The 20690-nt window shown below is 35.4% G+C and overlaps 1 protein-coding gene and 1 non-coding gene across 2 annotated transcripts in view; both read left to right on the top strand.

The window, feature by feature from the left end:
- Positions 1-19933, top strand: part of SLC27A6 (solute carrier family 27 member 6) — a 64302-nt gene extending 44369 nt beyond the window's left edge. Inside the window, exons 6-10 of the mRNA XM_049786738.1 lie at positions 6875-6965; positions 12038-12233; positions 13152-13249; positions 16071-16201; positions 19757-19933. Of these exons, the coding sequence (XP_049642695.1) occupies positions 6875-6965; positions 12038-12233; positions 13152-13249; positions 16071-16201; positions 19757-19933 (693 nt within the window). The remainder of the gene's footprint in view (positions 1-6874; positions 6966-12037; positions 12234-13151; positions 13250-16070; positions 16202-19756) is intronic.
- On the top strand, positions 8306-8469 carry LOC126028868 (U1 spliceosomal RNA). The gene has a single exon (XR_007502564.1). It is a non-coding gene; the product is annotated as a U1 spliceosomal RNA (small nuclear RNA).
- Positions 19934-20690: the final 757 nt, after the last annotated feature.

Below are 20690 nucleotides of genomic sequence, written 5' to 3'. Positions count from 1 at the left end.
AGATCTGTATTTTGTTTGTTTGTTTTTTAATCTATATTTTGGGGGTTGGAGAGAAAGTCCAAAAGATAGGAGCAAAACTTGGCATACTGGAGGGCAGGCTTCAATGCCCAGTACCCCATAGTCCCTCAAGAACTGCCAGAAGCAACCACCACTGAGCACAGGGTGGGAGTAATTACCAAGTACTAGTAGGTGTGGTCCAAACCTAAAGCTAAACCAAAAATCTGCCTCTAGTTTATATCCCAGATATTATCATAATTATGCTTTTCTACTTCATATTTTAGCTAAGATACTAAAATCACCCATCTTTTCTCTCTTCCTGTGAATTATTTTCATTGATAGACCCTTTTGAAATTAAAATAAAATCACTTTATGACCATAAAAAAAAAAAAAGACAGAATTGGGCCCAGAGAGATAACACAGCGGTGTTTGCCTTGCAAACAGCCTATCCAGGACCAAAGGTGGTTGGTTGGAATCCCGGTGTCCCATAAGGTCCCCTGTGCCTGCCAGGAGCTATTTCTGAGCAGACAGCCAGGAGTAACCCCTGAGCACCGCCGGGTGTGACCCAAAAACCAAAAAAAAAAAAAAAGACAGAACTAAATATCCAGTCACAGGAAACAACAATAAAATCAAGGGACCCAAACTTTAATAATCTAAACTTAAAATGAGCCTTTTATACTGGCAGGCTGAGGGTTAGGGGGGTCATATGGGACACACTTGGGGAACATTAGTGGAGAGAAGTGAACTTTGGTGGTAGTATTGATCCTGATTAATTGTATGTCTCAAACTCAACTATGAAGGACTTTGTAAATCACAATGATTTGAATAAAATTAAAAATTTAAATAAATAAATAAATATCCATTTTATAAGGTAATTTAAAACAACTGAAATAATTTATTTTTTTCTTTTTTATATAATAATTTTTATTTTGACCAAAGTGGATTACAAATCATTCACAGTAAAATTTTAGGTATATAGTGACATTGAATCAGGGACATTCCCACCACCAATGTTGTCCTCCCTTCCCCCCCCTTTTCCCAGCATGCATCCCATATCCTCCTTCTTTGTTCCCCGGGCTGCTAGTATAAGTGGTCCCCTCTGTGTCTAGTTTGTAAAACAACCAAAACAATTTAAAAACTAAAAAAAAATTCTAATAAAGAGCAGGAATTAATGAAATAGAATGAAATGTTCCAAGATAATATAATAATAAAAATTATTTTCAGGTTTATGGGCAACACCTGTCAGTTTTTAGGATTATTCTTGACTCTGCACTCAAAAATTACTTCTGATAGGTCCTCAGGGAACCATATAAGATGTTGGAGATCAAATCCAGTTCAGCCATGTGCAATGAAAGCACCCTATTTGTTATACTATCTCTCTGGCCCTAATTATAAAGTTATGTTTTAATAAAAACCATTAATGAAACTTAATTAAACATTTAATTTAAACTTTTTAATGTAAGCAGATATAAATTTCCATAACATTTAAAACCTAAGGAAATGCAAAATATTTTTGTGATGAATTTGGGGTGTTCTGTTGACTTCAAAGAAAGCATATGTATGAAGAATATATAATGAACTACATTAAAGTTCCTTGGTCGGGGATGGGGAAAATTGCTCAGGTTGCTAGAACAAATACTTTGCAAGTAAAAATATGAGGTTTAGTTCCAGGAACCGCATAGTTCATGGAAAACTGACCAAGAATTACCTCCCAGTATTCTCTCTGATAAAACAAAACAACTTTATTTGTGCACTGAATGATTCATAATTCATAATTACTCAATCAAGAGTATGAAATTACTGGCTACAGAATCACTCATACAGGAGTACAGAGTACATGTGCATTTTTATTACTAGCTTGACTTAACATTTTCTAATTTTCACATTCTTTATAAAACCGTAATAACAATAATAATGCAGAGTGATGCTTGTCACGAATTTATTTGTAGTTTTAGGGTCTTTTCTGATTAGAAATAAGAAAGATAATCTAATAAATCTAATCTAAAAGGTAATCTAACAAATCTAAGAAATAAATTCTAGCTTGTGGGTTTTTATTTAAATATTTTTTGTTATATAAAAGGTAACCGGAATATTTTGAAACTATAACTAGCTCATAATTTCATGGAGATATTTGGTAACTATATCTTTCAAAACTTGAGGCCTAATAAGAATGAATTTATGACTTACGAGTGGATTCAGCCTGTAACAAAGATGATATAAAAGGTGAAGGAAAAAGATGAGGCAGCAGTATAACTCTACTGACCCAAATGTCCTTGTTGCTCTGCTTACTATATAAGTACAATCAACTGAAACAATATATGTTCCATATACACTCCTCAGGCAGACAACACACAAAAAATATTGTTAACATTGTAGTTGCAGGTAAAAACTAATATCTACCTTCTCCTTTTTGACACTGAGATTAATAATTAAAAAGAACAAACCTGAAACTCGTGGAGCAATTGGAAAAAAGGAGAATATAAATTTAGGTAAAAGCCTTCTCCTCTTCCTCCTCCTTTTTCTCCTCCTCCTCCTCCTCTTCCTCCTCCTCTTTCTCCTCCTCCTTCTTCCCTCCTTTATCTTCCTCCTCCTCTCCCTCCTCCTCTTCTTCCTCTTCTCCCTCCTCCTCTCCCTCCTCCTTCCTTTTTTCCTTTTTCTTCCTTTTCCTCCACCTTTTCCTCCTCCTCTTCCTCCTTCTCCTTCCTCTTCCCTCCTCCATCCTCATCCCTCCTCTCTTCTTCCACCTCCTCTCACTCCTTCTTCCCTCCTCCATCTTCCTCCCTCCTCTTCCTCCTCTCTCTTTCTCCTCCTCTTCCTTCCTCTTCCCTCCTCCATCCTCCTCCCTCCTCCTCCTCCTCCTCTACCTCCTCCTCTCCCTTATCTTCCCTCTTCTCCTCTTCCTCCTCTTCTTCCTCCTCCTCCTTCATCTTCCCTCCTCCATCCTCCTCCCTCCTCATTCTCTTCTTCTTCCTCCTCAGTCTCCTCCTCCCTCCCCCTCCCCTCTTTCTCATCCCCCTCTTCCCTCCTTCTCTAAAAACTAGATGAAAATTAAAATTTTAAAAATGTAGGTAAAAGGCAGTCAAAAATATGTGTATAACATAGTAATAGTTCTTTGAAAATGGCCTAGAAAAGTTTAGAAAAACAATATTCTATAAGCTAGAAAAATTGCAATTGTGTTCTCTTTTAATAGTAGTTCAGAGTACAAAGCAACAGAACTGTAGGTAGGACATTTGCCTTGTATGCAGCTGACTTGGGTTTAATCCCTAGCATTCTACATAGTACCCTGAACACCACCAATAATGACCCTTGAGTGCAGACCCAGGAGTAACCCCTGAGCACCTCTGTGTGAGTCCAAAACCAAAACAAAAAATAGCTCAAACAAAATGAAAATTTTCACAGCAAACATAAACCAATATTAAAATTAAAACTAAAATTAGCATTTCAATTCGAGGAAAAAAGAAAGGAAAAATAAAAATATAGAGTTGAATGCCACATTAAAGGGCTTAAAATGATCATAATAATATATACAATCATATATACAAACATAATAAAATATAAAGTAATAATATATACAAACATAATAAAAATAATAAGCAAATAATATCATATCAATATAAATATAAACTTTGAAAGCATAACTGGTGTTCCTGCAGAAAAAAATCAGGAAAAATTTCAAACATAGTAAGAAAGCTTTCTCAAGGAGTTGACAAAAGAGAACATTGCATGCCATGAGATAAAGAAATATGGTACAAAATTGTCATCATAAAAATATATCTGGGTGGGATAATAGATATGAATTTTAGAATTATAAGGAGAATCTGAGGCGGGAAAATAGCAAGGTATGTAGCAAGTGTGTGCACTTCTCTCAAGCATTTCTTACAAATAAAATGCTCGAGGCCAGAAAAAAAAGAAAGTAACATTTTCACTGAGGAATTTTGTTCTGAACTTTATATATAAATAAAGGCAAAGGCCCATAAGGACTCAGTGGCAGAGCCATCTGCCTTTCAAGAATGAGGCTGAGAGTTCAATCCCCATTGCCACTCACATACACCAGGTGTTGTCGCTGGAGTGCTTTTGTTCTGGGGCCTATAGCACTGCAATTGTCTTCAAACTCCTCTCCTGCAAAGTCCTATAACTGTGTATAAGCCTCACAAATAAAGTTTATAAGTATCCCATCAAGCACTTCTGCTAAAGATGCACAGGGCCTTCTCCTAGGTGTGTGACCAACCCCCAAGTAAATGTGAGAGCACCAGAGGGACCCATGTTGCTGAACATGAGAATCAACAACAACCAAAGTATGGGAAGAGAACAAAATAAAATAAATAAAACCACAAGAAACAAATTTAAAAACAACTAAAAGAAGGTTCTCCAAATTGTAAGAAATCAGAGAATATAACACATATTTTCAATAAATGCAATACTCAAAAAAAATCACAAAAATTTCTGGACAACCTAAAGATTAACCTATTATTCAAATCAGAGGTTAGAAATTAAAAGTATTTCACCACCATTGGAAATTTTTGATTATGAACATTGAATACATTAAAATTGTTTATTGAATTTATCTGATTTTTATTTGAAGATAGACTGGAAACACCAATCCTGACAACTTAAAAATGATTAGAACACTGACAAAAAACTGCAAGTTGACTGAGAGGAGAGAAGTGTACATACTTCTAAGCTTATACTAGTACTATCATTTTGTGTAGTGGCAACTTAACAGATAAAATAGAAAATTAGTCAAAATGGGCATTTCTTTATTTTTCAGATTAAAAACACAAATTTTTTTCCATAATGGCTTACATATCTTTCACAGTAGTATTTTTAGGTACATATTAACATTGAATCAGGGGAATACCCATCACCAATATATATGTCCTCCTCCCATATAAATTCAAGGTGCTTCTAGGAGCACTCACTTCTTTTTTCTTTTTTTTTTTGAATCATACCCAGCGGTGCTCAGGGGTTACTCCTGGCTATCTGCTCAGAAATAGCTTCTGGCAGGCATGGGGGACCATATGGGATGCCGGAATTCGAACCAACCACCTTAGGTCCTGGATCAGCTGCTTGCAAGGCAAACACTGCTGTGCTATCTCTCCGGCCCCCAGAATGGGCATGTCTTAATATTTTCATGAACTTTTATATTGTTTTGGAAAGAAATATCTTGGGATTAAAGAAGGCTCTAATTCAGTGGTTTTACAGAAGGAGTTCAGGCCTTGCTTTAAATTTAAAATATGTAAAGATTTGCAGTCATTTGGGCAAAGAATCAATTGCTAGTGCAGGAGTAGATGGTCTTAGCCACATACATGACAAGTATCAGGGACCAGATGTGATAGAGATGTTGAAGTAAGCACATAGTCTGAACAGAGGAGTGAGTTGGTCCATTTTCTCTTTAATGTAATATCTAGAGTATGCTGAGGCTATAATACACCATTTATAATAGATTCTCTTTGCTTGAGATTTGTAGAAATGTTGAATTTTTTTTTTATTTTTTTCTCTTTTGCTTGGCTGGTTTTAAATATTTTGCTTTGCAGTTTGCTCTGAAAACCATTCAAAACTCTGCAGTTGCACAACTGCATCCTAAGAATGCTCAGAATTTCACAAAAATATAAAAAGTATATAAATCTACAAATTTAACATATTTATTGTGTGTGTCTATGTATGGTTAAGGCCTTTGTTTTAAGGACAGAAACTGACCTCAATCTATGATATCAGATAAATTGAAGCTCTACTGCTTAGGATGATGCACCTATGTGTAACTTGGAAGCATATTACTTAAGTTAGAATCTCTATGACCAGGGCTCTCTCTAGTCCCAATGCTGATTCAACCCTGATTCAAAGTTCTCTCACATATACATCTGGCACATAATTTTTGTGTCCATTGTCTAACTTTCTCACTACATAAATCTAAATATGGAAAGTTAAACCACTCTGTGGTGGGGACTCCTGGAACCAGTAGGCACAGACACAAAGGAAGTACTTGTTCTGTTCCGTTGATTTCCATTTACCCAGATCTTCAGGAAAGGGAGACCTTGCAGCAATGCTATGAACATATCACACCTAAACAAGCATGTGTATGCCCTGCACTAGTAAGAGAATTTAAAACATAATAACTGGAGCAGGAGAAATAGTACAATGAGTGAGGCACTTACTAACACAGTTTGGATACCTATCACCATAGATGGTTCAAAGAAGCCCCAGAGAATGATCCCTGAGTATAGAGACTGGAGTAATCCATGCACACTATTGGGAATGGCCCCAAAACTAAAAAGAATGTAACACCTGACATTTTAGTCATGCTATATTAGGTGACTATTTTTATAATCTAGGATGAGACTGTTCTAACACAATTCCCAACTTGTTTTACAAGTTCTAGGCCCTGGGTAGCAAAGATTGAAGTTTCAAACAAATCCTTTGTAGTATTAGTTTCTTTTATCTGGAATCATAAGGGGGAGGAATAACTAATGGATTCTTGAACTTGCTAAGTTTACATTTAGATCTAGTAAAACATTTCATTGCAAGATATGTTTTTTAATGATTGCAAAAGGAAAAGGCAAGAAAGTGATCTCCTAATCAATAGTTAGTAGACTGTATTTAAATATATGGCTTGCATGTTTGCCTGATCATTTGTTCAAGGAAAAGCTTCATAATGGTTTGTAAGGAAATGTGCAGTAATAGAAAATTCACTGCCAGTAAATGAGAATGTTTGCTAATATTTCTCTGCCATGTTCTCAAATATTTATCTGGACTGTTTTCTCATTTTAATCATTTCACATTCAAATTCCTAAATAGCTGAGCATAAAATTTGCAACACGTGGATGTCACTGCATAAGTAAATAACCAAATTCTTGTTCTTTATTTGATTTTGTTTTTGCAGTTGATTTTCAAATTTGACATAATAAAGTATGATTTTCAGAAAGATGAGCCCATTAGAAATGAGCAGGGCTGGTGCTGCCATGTGAAAAAAGGTAAGAATCTTATGTCTGTTGAGATCTCCTCAAGCAGGCTTCTTGAACTTCTCTTTATTTACAACAAAAATTATACAAGAAAAAATTATGATTTCATAAATGGAATGTGACCTATCAAATGTAAGAATCCTTGAATGGGTCATTTGAATAGTTAATTGTTAAAAATTAAAAATGGTGGCTTATATTTTCCTACTCTATCATTTCTATCTAGTTACCTATGAGTGCTCCTTTGTGTCAAAAAATGAAACCTAATAGTGAAGAACAGAGGAACAGGGGTGTAGCTCAGTGATATAATACTACTGGCAGGTGTGAACCCTGGATTGAATCTCTAGCACTGAAAAAAAAAACATGAAAAGGCAGACAGTCTTGGCTTTGGATGTGCATTCTGACACTTAACAACTGTAAAATTTGGGGCAGCCACTTAACCTGGTCTCATTTTTTTTTTTATCTATAAAGAGGAGGGGAAAGTATTTATTTCACACGATGTGTTTTGATGATGAAATTAGGTAATGGTGGCATATAAGACCACAGAAGACCTTCTTCAATCTCTTTTATCTCCCTCTCCCTCCAACTTCACTAGGAAGAGACAAGGCTCACACTTTGGATTACAAATTTTAATGCATGCAAACACTTCAACTAACTTGTTACTGCCTATTCAGAACTTTAAATGTGGAGAGCTGCACATAGAGCTTGTTAGGAATCAAGTCTAAATAAATCAAATTTGCTTCCCTACTGCTGTGCTATCACTCCAGCACCAAATTCACTTCTTTTTTGGGGGGGCGGGGGGGTCACACCCGGCAGTGCTCAAGGGTTACTCCTGGCTCTATGTGCAGAAGTTGCTCCTGGCAGGCTCAGGGGACCATATGGGATGCCTGGATTCGAACCACCGACCTTCTGCTATCTCTCCGCCCCCCCCCCCCATTCACTTCTTCTAATGCTTTTGAATAATACAGAGAGGGTTACCTTGATTTTTCCCCCTTTATTTAATTATATTTTAAATCTTAGAGCAGTTTTAAATTTGTATGAACAAACACTTCTGAGGATAATTTAGGATGCCTCTACTTTTTATCATCCATTTCTCTTACTATTTATTTTAATATTTATTATAGTTTATATCACTGTTATTAAAGTTATTTTCCAAGTTCCTCATGTTTTGAAAAGCTTCCAAACAGTTTTATAAACAGGCTGAAGTCCCACTAGCTGTGTTGAGACTTCTTTTTTATACCACATCCCCACCGGCACTCACTGTTACGAGTCTTTTTCTTGTGGCTCATTCTTGGAGCATCCAGGTGATAAAGATGATTGTCTTTTAATCTCTTTGCTATGAAAACACAGTACACATACTTTCCTGGAAGGGGCGATTCCATGATCAGGAAGGTGGTTTCCCTCAGGTGAGGCTCGCTCATTGTACTCTGGGCGTGCTGACCCCTTCGATTTCCCCAAATGTGGGAAACTCGACTGCGTAATTTATGGTAGTGGGGGACTGAGTGTGCACTCTTCCCTGAAAAAAGAAAACAAAACAAAACAAAACAAAACACAGGATAGACTGGCCAGCCCCATTTTTCTGATCTGGAAAACATATTTTGAGTTGTGATCAGGAGAGGCCCTAGAGAGGCTAAATTCCTGCCTTTCTCCTGACTGTAACCCCTCCCTTGTCCTGACTTGAAGAATGAAAGCTGTGGGGGTGTTAGCCAGGTGTAGAGTTATCTGAAGATAGAAAGAGATATTCTCTGAGAAAACTATCTTTATTGCAGAGTAAATATGAAGACATCGTCTCTTCCTCCTAGAAAGACTTCTCTCCTCACCTTCACCCCATAGTTCAGAATTTTAGCTCTATTCTTCCCAATCCAAGACAGGACACTGCACAATGAATGTTAATTTCCACTGTGCAGTTATAAATTCCTTTTCTTCACTCTCCCAGTTGACTCTGAGGAGATTTTCTTTCCCTGAAGAATTGTGGAGAGAATGTACTCTGAGAAATTCCAAAGTTAGAGAAATAAATAGAGGTTGCAAACCAGCAACCCTATTTCTGGTAAATGAGATTTTTGTTTGTTTGTTTATTTTGTTTTTAAACCTATATTTTAGGGGCAAGGGAGATAAGACAGCATATAAGGCACTTGCTTTGCATGCAACTGACCTTCCCTGGCATCCCGTATGGTCCCCTGAGAATACCAGCAGTGTTTCCTGAGTGAAGAATTGGGAATAAGCTCTCATCACAATTGGATGTGTGCTACCCCCATCACCAATTTTTAAAAACTCTATCCAAAAAAAAAATTGACTAGGCTAGTAAGATTGCTCAAAGGAATACAGAGCATGCTTTGCATGTGTAAGATAGAATGAGAAATCCCATCTCAGTCTCCCACCAGCTGTCTTAGCTGGGAGTAGATCCTGAGCGCTACCACATGTGGCCCCAAACCACAAAAACAAAGACAGAAGTTGCCCAGTTCCCTGAATTACAAGCCTAAGAATATTTATCAAATATTTTTTCCATTTCAACTCTGAACGGTATCCAAGAGAAATGCAATTTCTCAAAAGATTACAAAAGGAAACAAACATTCTTTTTTTAGTGTGTTATATATACTACCATAATATCTATTATTGAAAGTTGAATCCCAGAATTCTTCTGCAACCTTAGAGTTTCTTAAAAAGCAGATTGACTGTAACTATCTCACTTTTGGTATATTCTGTTATAGGTTATTCAAGTTTTTTTTCCTCCACTGAATCATATCTACATAGGATAAATTATCCTTAGGAAATGTACTATGGACATTTCAAGTACTTTGAATAATTAGTCAAGAAAAGATTTATCACCTGTGTTCTCAAGAAAATGAAAAAGAATCTATTTAAAAATAAATAGAAGAGTTGGGGCAGGAACTATGCCGCAGCAGTAGGGCATTTGCCTTGCATGCAGCTGACCCACAACAGACCTGGGTTCTATCCCCTGGCATCCCATATGGTCCCTTGAGCCAGGAGTGATTTCTAAGTGCAGAGCCAGGAATAACCCCTGAGCGTCACCGGTGTGACCCAAAAGACAAAAATAAATAAATAGAGAAATAAAATAGAAGAGTCTTAGAAAGATTCTTTATTTTAACAGGAAGTGTAGGCTAATAAAATGTGAGCAAAGTTAGGGTACAGAATCATATAGACCTGATTTAAAGCAGAACAAAATGCCTCAAACCCCAATCTCTCAAAAATCCACTATATTACATCAGGGAAATTACTTTTTTCTCTTCAGTTTTTTTTTTTTGATCTATAAAACAGTATTAGGCTTATAGTAAAGATTAAGTGGGATGCATACATAAAACATGGAAAGTTATGTTTATGCCCCCAGAAAATGATCACTTTAGTGTAATAATGACTGTGATGGTGCTGGTGGTGGTGGTGGTAGTGATGGTGATAATGGTGCCAGTGGTGATGATGCTGGTAGTCATGTTAATGCTGATGGTGATGATGATGATGATGATGATGATGATGATGATGATGATGATGAGACAACACTGAAGAATCTCTGCTATGGTGGATCTGTAGCCACGTGGAAGCCAGGGCATTCAGGAAGAAGAATAAGAGTTGAATGAAGAATATAGAAATGTAGTGAACTGCTTTGTTTGTTTTTTTTTTGTTTTTGTTTGTTTGTTTTTTGTCTTTGGGCCACACATGGTGATGCTCAGGGGTTACTCCTGGCTATGCACTCCGAAATCATTCCTGGCTTGGGGGGCCATATGGGTGCAAGGATAAAATTAAGGTTCATCCTGGATCAGCCGCATGCAAGGCAAACGCCCTATGCCATGCTACCGCTCCGGCCCCTTGTTTGTTTTTCATTTGGGGCCACATACAACTCTGCTTAGGGACTGCTTCTGGCTCTGCATTTAGTAATCATCTATGGTAGGACAGAGAACCGTATGTAGTGCCAGGTTGTATGTAGGTTGACCACATACAAAACCATCTCCTACCCTCTGTACTGTCTCTCTGGCCTGACACAAATTGCTTTGTAGTTTTCTAGAATTCAGTCCATCTGAGCTAGCCTAAGAATGTCTACTTTTCACAGAGGGCAACACAAAACAAGTAAATAGCCTTAAAATACTCTTATCTAGAAATTGCTGCTCCATTTGTTTTCTTGATTTCTTTTGGAAGATGCTTCTTATCTTGACAGTTTGCTGAGCAAAATCTAGATTATGTTAAATAAGTTAAATGAATAGCTCTTCCAAAGCATGTATTTAACTATAAGTAAAATTAATAGATTTCATGTGTCATTTCTATCTTATAAAAAATCCCCAAATTACATAGTAGAAGAATATTATAATGTTTTAAACGTCTAGTTATGTAGTATTAGATTGCATATAATATACAGGAGACTTGTGAAATCTTAGAGATCTGATGTGAGTTCTATAAGTATTTCTGTGATATCCATATTATAATGTTAATGTAAAGGATTTTTAATTTTAGTTTTGGGGCCAAACCCAGCAGCACTCAAGGGTTACTCCTGGCTCTATGCTCAGAAATCATTCCTGGCAGATTCTGGGGATCCCCAGATATGGAATGCCAGATATCGAACCTGGGTCCGTCTCAGGTTGGCCGCAAGCAAGGCAAATGCCCTACAGCTGTGCTATCACTCCAGCTCCAATGTAAAGTATTTTTATAAACAATATTTTAAATGATATTTCAGTTGGTTCATGGTGATTAATATAAAGAGAGTTCCCAACAAATATTACAACTATCATTTTACTATTTTAATATAATTTTATTTAAATTATTATTTATATGATTTTTATTATTTCTGACATTAATATGCACATGATCCAAAAGCAAAGTAGCCATTGGTCTGTACATGCAGGTTATACTTTTCTTTGCATTCTTTTTTTTTTTTTTTTGGTTACTTTTCCCAGAGTAAACTATGTTCTTGGCAATCTGTGGAAGGCCTCTATAAGTTAATGTTATATGTAATACAATTAAAATTTAAAGTAACTTAATATGAACAGCACAGGTTGTATTTATCTATTATGATTTAGATGCATACATGGTGTGTGTAATATGGCTTCAAATATAATACTGAAAATGCCTTTTCTCTCTCTCAGGAGAACCAGGACTTCTCATCTCTCCAGTTAGCGTCAAGAGTCCCTTTTTCGGTTATGCTGGGAATGAGACTCAAACGAAAAAGAAGTTGCTTTGTGATGTGTTCAGGAAGGGAGATGTTTACTTTAACACAGGAGATTTAATAGTTGAAAATCAGAATTTTCTCTATTTTTGGGACCGTATTGGAGATACTTTTAGGTACAGAACCTCTTGGGTGGGACTGCTCATTCTGGGTTGTGAATGAACCTTGTCAAGAGCAGGACTCTGTGAGATCCTCATAAAACAGACTTTAGTCAATTTTTAAAGCAGATCTTCATAAAAGCACCTCATTAGAAAAATTTCATTAGCCAGCATATGGCATGCCACTTGAGACCTGGGTTCAATCCCTGGCACCATAAATAAATAAATAAAAATGAAGAGAAAAGGAAGACATAACAAGTCAGCACCTATCTGTTTCTACATCAAAACATACAAATTAATTTAAATTGATGGTAATGTTATTTTAATTTAATTAAATCAATTTGTGCATATGTTTTTTCTTTTGTTTGCTTGGTTGGTCTTAGTGTCACACCCAGTGACACTAAGTGTCAGTGTCAGAAATCGCTCCTGGCTTGGGGGACCATATGGGATGCTGCTGCATGCAAGGCAAATGCCCTACCGCTGCCCTATCGTTCTGACTCCTATATGTTCTTTTTTGTAAAAATAAATAAATGAATTAAAAAAAAATAAAACAGCAGACATGAAGCACCATTTTTAGTTTAAAGCAGAAATCATTGAGGTCAAATGATGGCCTAATTCTTTATCTAGTGATAAACATAGTGAAACAAAAATTTCCTTTTCTTATATTTTATTTTCTAATTCCTTAAGATTATTTCAGGCTTGTGAAATCATTCTGCTTTACTTGTTAGTCGTGAAAGAATAGGGAAGTCCAGACAGACATGACAAAATGCTGTAATAAATACAAGACTCTGAAAAGCCTTTTATTTTGCCACTATTTTAGCTTAGGAGGCTCTGGCATAGAGTGAAATATGAGTCAGTGAAATAAACACTGGTGTCTAGTTCTTCAGATAAAGGTGCAGTGACTAAAGCTATTTTTTTTTCTTTTTTTGTATTTAGATGGAAAGGGGAGAACGTCGCAACAACAGAGGTCGCTGATGTTATTGGCAAGCTGGATTTCATAGAGGAAACAAATGTCTATGGAGTGGCAGTACCAGGTATGAGTCCAGTTCAAGTTGTGAAGGATTCCCTGAATGGAATGTGCTAATACTATTGACTTTTGCAATGATCTAAGTCAACATTTTTTTTAATATGTTGAAACAGATAGCTCACTCATTCTTGTCTAGGCAGGTTATGCTTTAAATAGAGCTAACAAATTTTGTGATTTGTTAGGGTAGAGTTATCTACTGAATTTTAATATTTGTATTGTATTTAAATCTCGTATTGTTTAAAATTTTGTATTGTAAAAATTTTTAATTTTATATTGTTTGCTTTTTTTTTTTTTGGTTTGAAGGCCATACCCAGCAGTGCTTTGGGCTTATTCCTAGCTTGGCACCTTTGTTGGTGCTTAAGTGCCAAATGTAGTGACAGGCATCAAACTTGTGTTGGATACAAGCAAGGCAAGTGCCTTACCAACAGTACCCTCTCGCATGCCCCATATGTGTGCATTCAGTCACATTAGAAAAAATCTGTCAGTAATTTACTAGTTTAAAATATGTCCAGCTTTTGATTATCTATTTAATTTTTCTCTTTATGACTAGATTTTATATTTGTCACTAAAATGTTTTCTAGATAATATGCTTAATAATAGAGCTTTGTCTAAATGGAATTGGGGGGTGGGCCACACCCAGCAGTGTTCAGGGATTACTCCTGACTTTATGCTCAGAAATCCCTCCTGGCGTTATCGGGAGAACATATGAGATGCCGGGATTCGAACCTCTGTCCTTCTTCATGCAAGGCAAACACCTTACCTCCATGCTATTCCTCCGGCCCCCTAAATGAAATTTTTAAAAACTATTTTTGAGGGGACACAGTGATGGCACAGCGCTAGGGCATTTGTCTTGCATGCGGTTGTCCCAGGACAGACCTTGGTTAGATCCCCTACCGTCCCATATGGTCCCCCAAGCCAGGAGCAATTTCTGAGCACATAGCCAGGAGTAACAGCTAAGCATCACAGGGTGTGGCCCATATAGAAAAAAAAATAGAAAAACATTTTTGAGACCTGTGGAGGTCTTATTGTTTTCTATAAATATTCATATGATTATTGTTTTCTGATGATGGAAATAGAAAGAGACCACTTGGTATGGAAGTCAAAGGACAGCTGTACCATTCCACTGTGTTTTATAATTGGCAATATTTTCCAACTAATGAAGATAATTTCAATGCACTTGGGGATGTTTGTTAGGAAAGGGTCTCAAACTTTCTATGTAAAACCATTTACACCTGGAAATTTCTATGTAATCGCAAGTATATAGGTTTACTGGTACTAAATCATAAAGAAATACATTTGGAAACATTTCTTTTTTATTTTCTCCTGGTTTGGGGGCTTCACCCAACATATTCTTTTTTCTGTATCCTTGTGGTGCTTAGAAGAACAAATAGGTTATTGAAATCCAACTCAGGTCAGCTATATGCAAGGCAAGTGGCCTAACAACTGTACTATATCCCCTAAACAATTCTTATTTTCTTTCTTCTTTTTTTCTTCTTTCTTTTTTCTTTCTTTTTCTTTCTTTCTTCTTTCTTTCTTTCTTCTTTCTTTCTTCTTTCTTTCTTTCTTTCTTCGTCCTTTCTTTCATCTTCCTTTCTTTCTTTCTTCGTCCTTTCTTTCATTTCCTTCCTTTCTTCCTTCCTTTCTTTCTTCCTTTCTTTTTTTCTTTCTTTTTTTCTTCCTTCCTTTCTTCTTTCGTGACTCACTCCCCCTCTACATTCCATTTAAGAAGCAAGGAACTACAATTGTGGAGAAGAAAGATGTTTACTGTAGCAGATAGTCAGTGAGTGCTGGAGAAATGCTGGTAGCAAAACACTACCAAAAAGAAAAAAATTATGTCAAGGCACGCTAAGCAGATATCATGAATCTGTTGACTCAGTTATGGAAAATACCAATTGCTAGTTTTAACAGTAAAATATGCCATTTTATTTTGTGTATTTATTTTGTGTATTTATATTTAACATGGGCATTTCTCTGAAACTTATTTGCTTTAATAAGTGATTTCTTTCTTAATATTTTACACTGAGGGTAGTATGGTGTGAATTATGGCTCATTTGTGGTGTTTTTTCATTCCACCTACTTCATTTCTGTAGTGCAGATAATGAAAAATAATTTTTGTGCATTCCTATTCCTAACTTGTTTTATTTTTTTAATATTTACTTATTTGCTGATGATGAAAATAGAAAGTTGAAAGTATGAAAGTATAAACATAGAAAATAGAAAGAAAATACCACCTGGTATGGAAGTCAAAGGACAGCTGTACCCAAAGAATAGCTGTTTTGTTTTGGGATTACACCTGATGGCGCTCAGGAATTACTCCTCGCTATGCGCTCAAAAGTCACTCCTAGCAGGCTTGGGAGAATGTATGGGATGCCAGGATTTGAACTAGGGTCTGTCCTATGTTGGCTGCATACAAGGCAAACACCCTACCGCTGTGCTATTACTCTGGCCTCTAATTTTTTTTCTTTGTTTGGGGCCACACAGGGCATAGCTTAGGGGTTATTCCTGGTTCAGTACTCAAAAATTGCTCGTGGCTTGGGGGACCATATGGGATGCGAGGAATCAAACCGGGGTCCATCCTGGGTCACCTGCATTCAAGGCAAATGCCCTACTGGTGTGCTACCACTCCAGCCCATCCTAACTTGTTTTTAAGGAGAGAAGCATTTGTACAAGAAAGTGCCCAATCACTTATGATAAGGGTATGTTATTATTTTTATAATAAAGTAAATGTCTCTTCTTGCAGTTACTGTAATTGCAACAATATATAACTGGAGTATTTTTAGAAGTCATTTAGTATTTATAAAATTGACTCTCTCATAATTTCCCTCCAGGTTATGAAGGAAAAGCAGGAATGGCTTCTATTATCTTAAAAGCAAATAAGTCATTAGACCTGAAAAATTTTTATGAACACGTTGTGACATTCCTACCATCTTATGCCTGCCCTCGATTTTTAAGAATTAAGGTAATTTTCTGTCTGCACTAGATTTCTAATCCAGTAAAACAGGTATCTTAAAAGGGACTTAAAATATTCATGGTCTGGTCATTCACTATTGGGCCAATAAGACCCCATATTTGCATTCACATAAGTTTGTATTACATATGCATGTATTTGTTTTATTTGGGGAGGAGGTTGTCTCTCAAGCAGTGCTTCTGAGACTTGAGGTTTACTCCTAACACCAATCTTCCTTGTTGTGCGTATGCCAGTTCTGTACTTGGGTCTGTGTTCCTTGCATCCAGTAATGTGCGGGTAACTATGGCCTCTCCTGATGGCTCTCATGTGTCATGCAGAGACAAATTAAATTTGGGTCCTAATACGTGTTAAGTCATTTCTCCAGCCCATATATCTTTAATTTTTAAGAGCTTTTATATATTTTGCCTCATAATATTTGGAATAGTCCTCAGAAATTCTGAAAATAAGTTATTAGAAAACAGAAATAACAGTTTTACATGAAAGTTTTATTCACATGATCATAGATTTGCATATAGTGGGAAGTAATAGTATGGAAATATCCTATGTACCCTTACTCAGATTCCCTAGGGGATAGTACTTTTGCAATACTATCACAACCAGGATATGATCTCGCTACAAATAACCAATCTTATTTAAGATTTCCTGTTTTATTTCATTCATATTTATGTGTATTGTTTTATAAACATGGTACTACCAAAGCAGTTTAATGCACCAATAACCGGGGTCAGAATGTAAAAAAATTTCAGTAGAAATTTCTCTCATATTTCCCCTATGTCAGCACTTCTTGAAACAAATACTTCCAGAAACAAATTGGTTAAGGGGGAAGTTGATGAATTAAATAATATTTTTAAACAATTTTTCTCTGGTACAACTTAGAATTCTTTTAATAGCAAAGAAAATATTTTGTTAAGAAACTAAATCATTAGTTTCGTACAAATGTATACAAATTTTTATACATTTAGAAAATATTTCAACACCTAAAAGAATAGGTAGCCTGGATGTCACATTCATCATATTTGCTATTATTAGCATAATGCAAGACACATAGTTGTCAGTCTATCAGATTAATAAACTGATAAGTCATTTAACATAGCAAAGTAAACATCTTACTTTGATAAAACAAAACTATGTATTGAAAATATGAAAATATAGTCCCAGATCTGGTTCACAGTAGAACATTTACATTTTATTAGTGCAGCATTGGGTTCCATCCCCAGCACCACAAACACACACACACACCACACACACACACACACACACACACACACAAATTTATTCACAAAATTTTAAAAATGATTTGTAAACTTTCAATTTAACCCCACAAATTAATGTGATAATACTCATTATGGCTTGACCAATATTAAGTTTCTTTTTACTTTGTTTTTAAACTTTTATGTAAACAATTGATTATTGGCTCTTTAGAAAACAATTTAATATATGCGATCAGACTGGAAAAACTGTATTTTGACAGACATTTTAGGTCCAAAATTATCTTTAGAATGTAATCAAAGACACACAAAATGATATTGTAAAATTTTCTTTGAAGTGGTATTTAAAGTAAAAATCTTTTAATATTCTCTTAAAGAGAAAAACATTAATATATTATAATTAGATAATATATTATAAAACCATTAAAAATAACTCTGGGTGAAAGTTTCCTGACCTGGAAAATAAACAGTTAAAATATTTTTCTTTATTAAAAGACAGAACATCACACGGTATACATAAAGAATAAAAATTAAACAATGTTTTTCAAAAGAAAAAAAGAGTTCGTCTCTATAGTTAACCACATCTAAAGTTGTGATGACAGTATTGAGGAATGGATGAGCCACAGTGAAGAGAGATCAGGGAAAGACAATAAGAGAGCATTTGGCATTTCAGTTAGTGTAGTGAGAATTAAAATGATCCATATCTAGATCTCTATCTGCCATCTCATTTAAAACAAAGTTTCTTGGGCTGAGGATACGATTCAGTAGTAGAATACATGTTATTGTTATGACCTTATGCATTCAGTCCCCTGTCTAAAACCATAAACAAAAAGCAAGATTTCTTTCCTTTACCTGAAGCTTCCCCATATACTTCCATCTCCTTTAAAAACCTTCAACTAAATTCTTAAATTTTCTAGATTAATGGCCATCTTTTATTATAAGTAAATGTTCATGTCACTCTGGTTAAATCAAATATCTAAACATTAATGTTAGTAAGTAGTGAGGTCAAAACAAATGCATAAGTTTTTAGGTTTAGCCAGTCAGTTACCATTTGAATAAATAATGCATGGAAAAATGAAAGAAAAAAACTTTCCATTGGATATAATCAATCTATTCAAATTTTATTTTTATTTTATCTTTAACTCCCAGGGCATTTGCAACTATTCAAAGCTTAAAATTAGATTGATCTAGAGAGGACTCTGCTTATTTGAGCTGTCCTTTTTGGTTGTTGTTTTTATATCCTCCTTTTTATCTTCCCTTTATTGTAATAATCCAGGGATTGCATACATGGATGTGGCACTGGGTATTCCAAGCACGGGAGACATATGAAGCAGGGACAACAATTAGACTCACATCCTTGTCAACACCCTCACAAGGCATATACTTTTTATTGTTCTGCTATTCCCTGGGCTTAATTTTTATTACAACAGCCACAAAAATCATATATATTATATAGCTGTGACATCTGTGAGTAGTATGTAGAATTAACTAATATCAAAATGGTAGTTTTCCAGTAATGACTAACAGGTATCACTGGGTAATTCTTGAAGACCCTAGAACAGGGGTCTCAAACTCAATTTACCTGGGGGCCGCAGGAGGCAAAGTCAGGGTGAGGCAGGGCCACATAAGGAATTTCGCTTACTGAATATTCGCAATAAAAAATCGCATTAGTAAGAAAAAAAATCGCAAAAAAATTGCATCAAACATGTGCATACCCCGAACGGAACTGCTCGGGGTATGTGAATGTTTAATGCGATTTTTTCTTACTAATGCGATTTTTATTGCGATTATTCGGTAAGCGAATAATCGCGAATACTGCGATATTTGAAGGCTGGCCGCGGACCACAAAATGTTGTACGGAGGGCTGCAAACGGCCCTTGGGCCGCGAGTTTGAGACCCCTGCCCTAGAAACTATGAGTTGCAACAAGCCATCTCAGCAGGAATCCCAAGTTTTCAAGCTTTCTTTAAATATTCTGGTTCTCATAGAATTTTGCTTTATGGAATAGATTGCTAACTTGCATGACTTTTACCAGCTGGGACTTTGCAGCAGCTACTTTATATAATATAGCACTGGTATTGCAGTGAAGTGGTAAGTATATTTATGCACATCTCTAGTAATTAATAAGTCATAAGTCGTGTATTGAATAAATTTCACTGGCAAAACACACTATAAGGAAATGCTCTAGAGAGCATTTGTTTTCTGATGTTAAATCATCTTAGTAAATATAAACAATTCTTACACATAAAATATGATTAAATATTTCATTCTATATCATTATATCATTCATGTTATATATAATATTATATGATTCCACTAATCACAGAAATTTATTTATAGGAAATCATGGAAATTACGGGGACATTCAAAATGCAGAAATTTAAATTGGTGGAAGAAGGATTTAATCCATTGAAGATTTCTGATCCACTTTACTTCATGGATAATTTGAAAAAATCTTATGTCCCCTTGACCAAAGAACTTTATGAGCAAATAATAAAAGAAGAGATAAAACTTTAAGATTTTTATATGTGAGATTTTCATTACACTTTCTTAGGAGGTGTGAGAGTATTATTCTTTGGTGTGCTAATTTTTCCATAATTTTTCAATAGTCTTCTATTATATAAAAACTAATTTGCTCTATTTGATAATAGCATTTAATGAAGATTATTATTTTTAATGAAGATTATTTTTAACTCTTTGATTATTTATTGAAAAACTAAGTATTTGCCTTACTCTTAAAAAATGTAAGTTATAAACATGGATAACAATTTAGACACATTAAAATGTCTCTTTTAATATTTAAAATTTCTCATAAATATTAAATTTTGTCTATTTGATTTTAATGTGCCCTGTCCCCAATAAAGTCATCTTTACTAATGTGTTTTAAGTTATTGTTCTGTTTTTATTAATTTTATGAATTTCCAGTCAATGTGATCTTTCATTTCCATCTCCCTTAAATTTAAATCGTGATAATGTAGAAAATGCAAAAGTACAATACAACAAAGCAGAAAAACTGACCATCACAAAACATTTCAGAATTTTTAAAAGATAAATAAATGAGATGGATTTGATGATAAACTCCAGCAAATCTAGACTACTAATCAGACAGGGAAAAATAAACTACTTTGGTTTTGTCATCAAGATGAAGAGGCAAAACAGACTTTGAGGGGCTGGAGCAATAGCACAGCAGGTAGGGTGTTTGCTTTGCACACAGCTGACCTGGGTTTGATCTCCGGCATCCCATTTGGTTCTTTGAGCCTGCCAGGAGGAGTGA

Source organism: Suncus etruscus, chromosome 14 (genome assembly GCF_024139225.1).
Source record: "Suncus etruscus isolate mSunEtr1 chromosome 14, mSunEtr1.pri.cur, whole genome shotgun sequence".
In the NCBI taxonomy this organism is placed as follows: domain Eukaryota; kingdom Metazoa; phylum Chordata; class Mammalia; order Eulipotyphla; family Soricidae; genus Suncus; species Suncus etruscus.
Note: the sequence above shows the minus strand (reverse complement) of the source record. Positions and strands in the feature narration are given on the sequence as shown.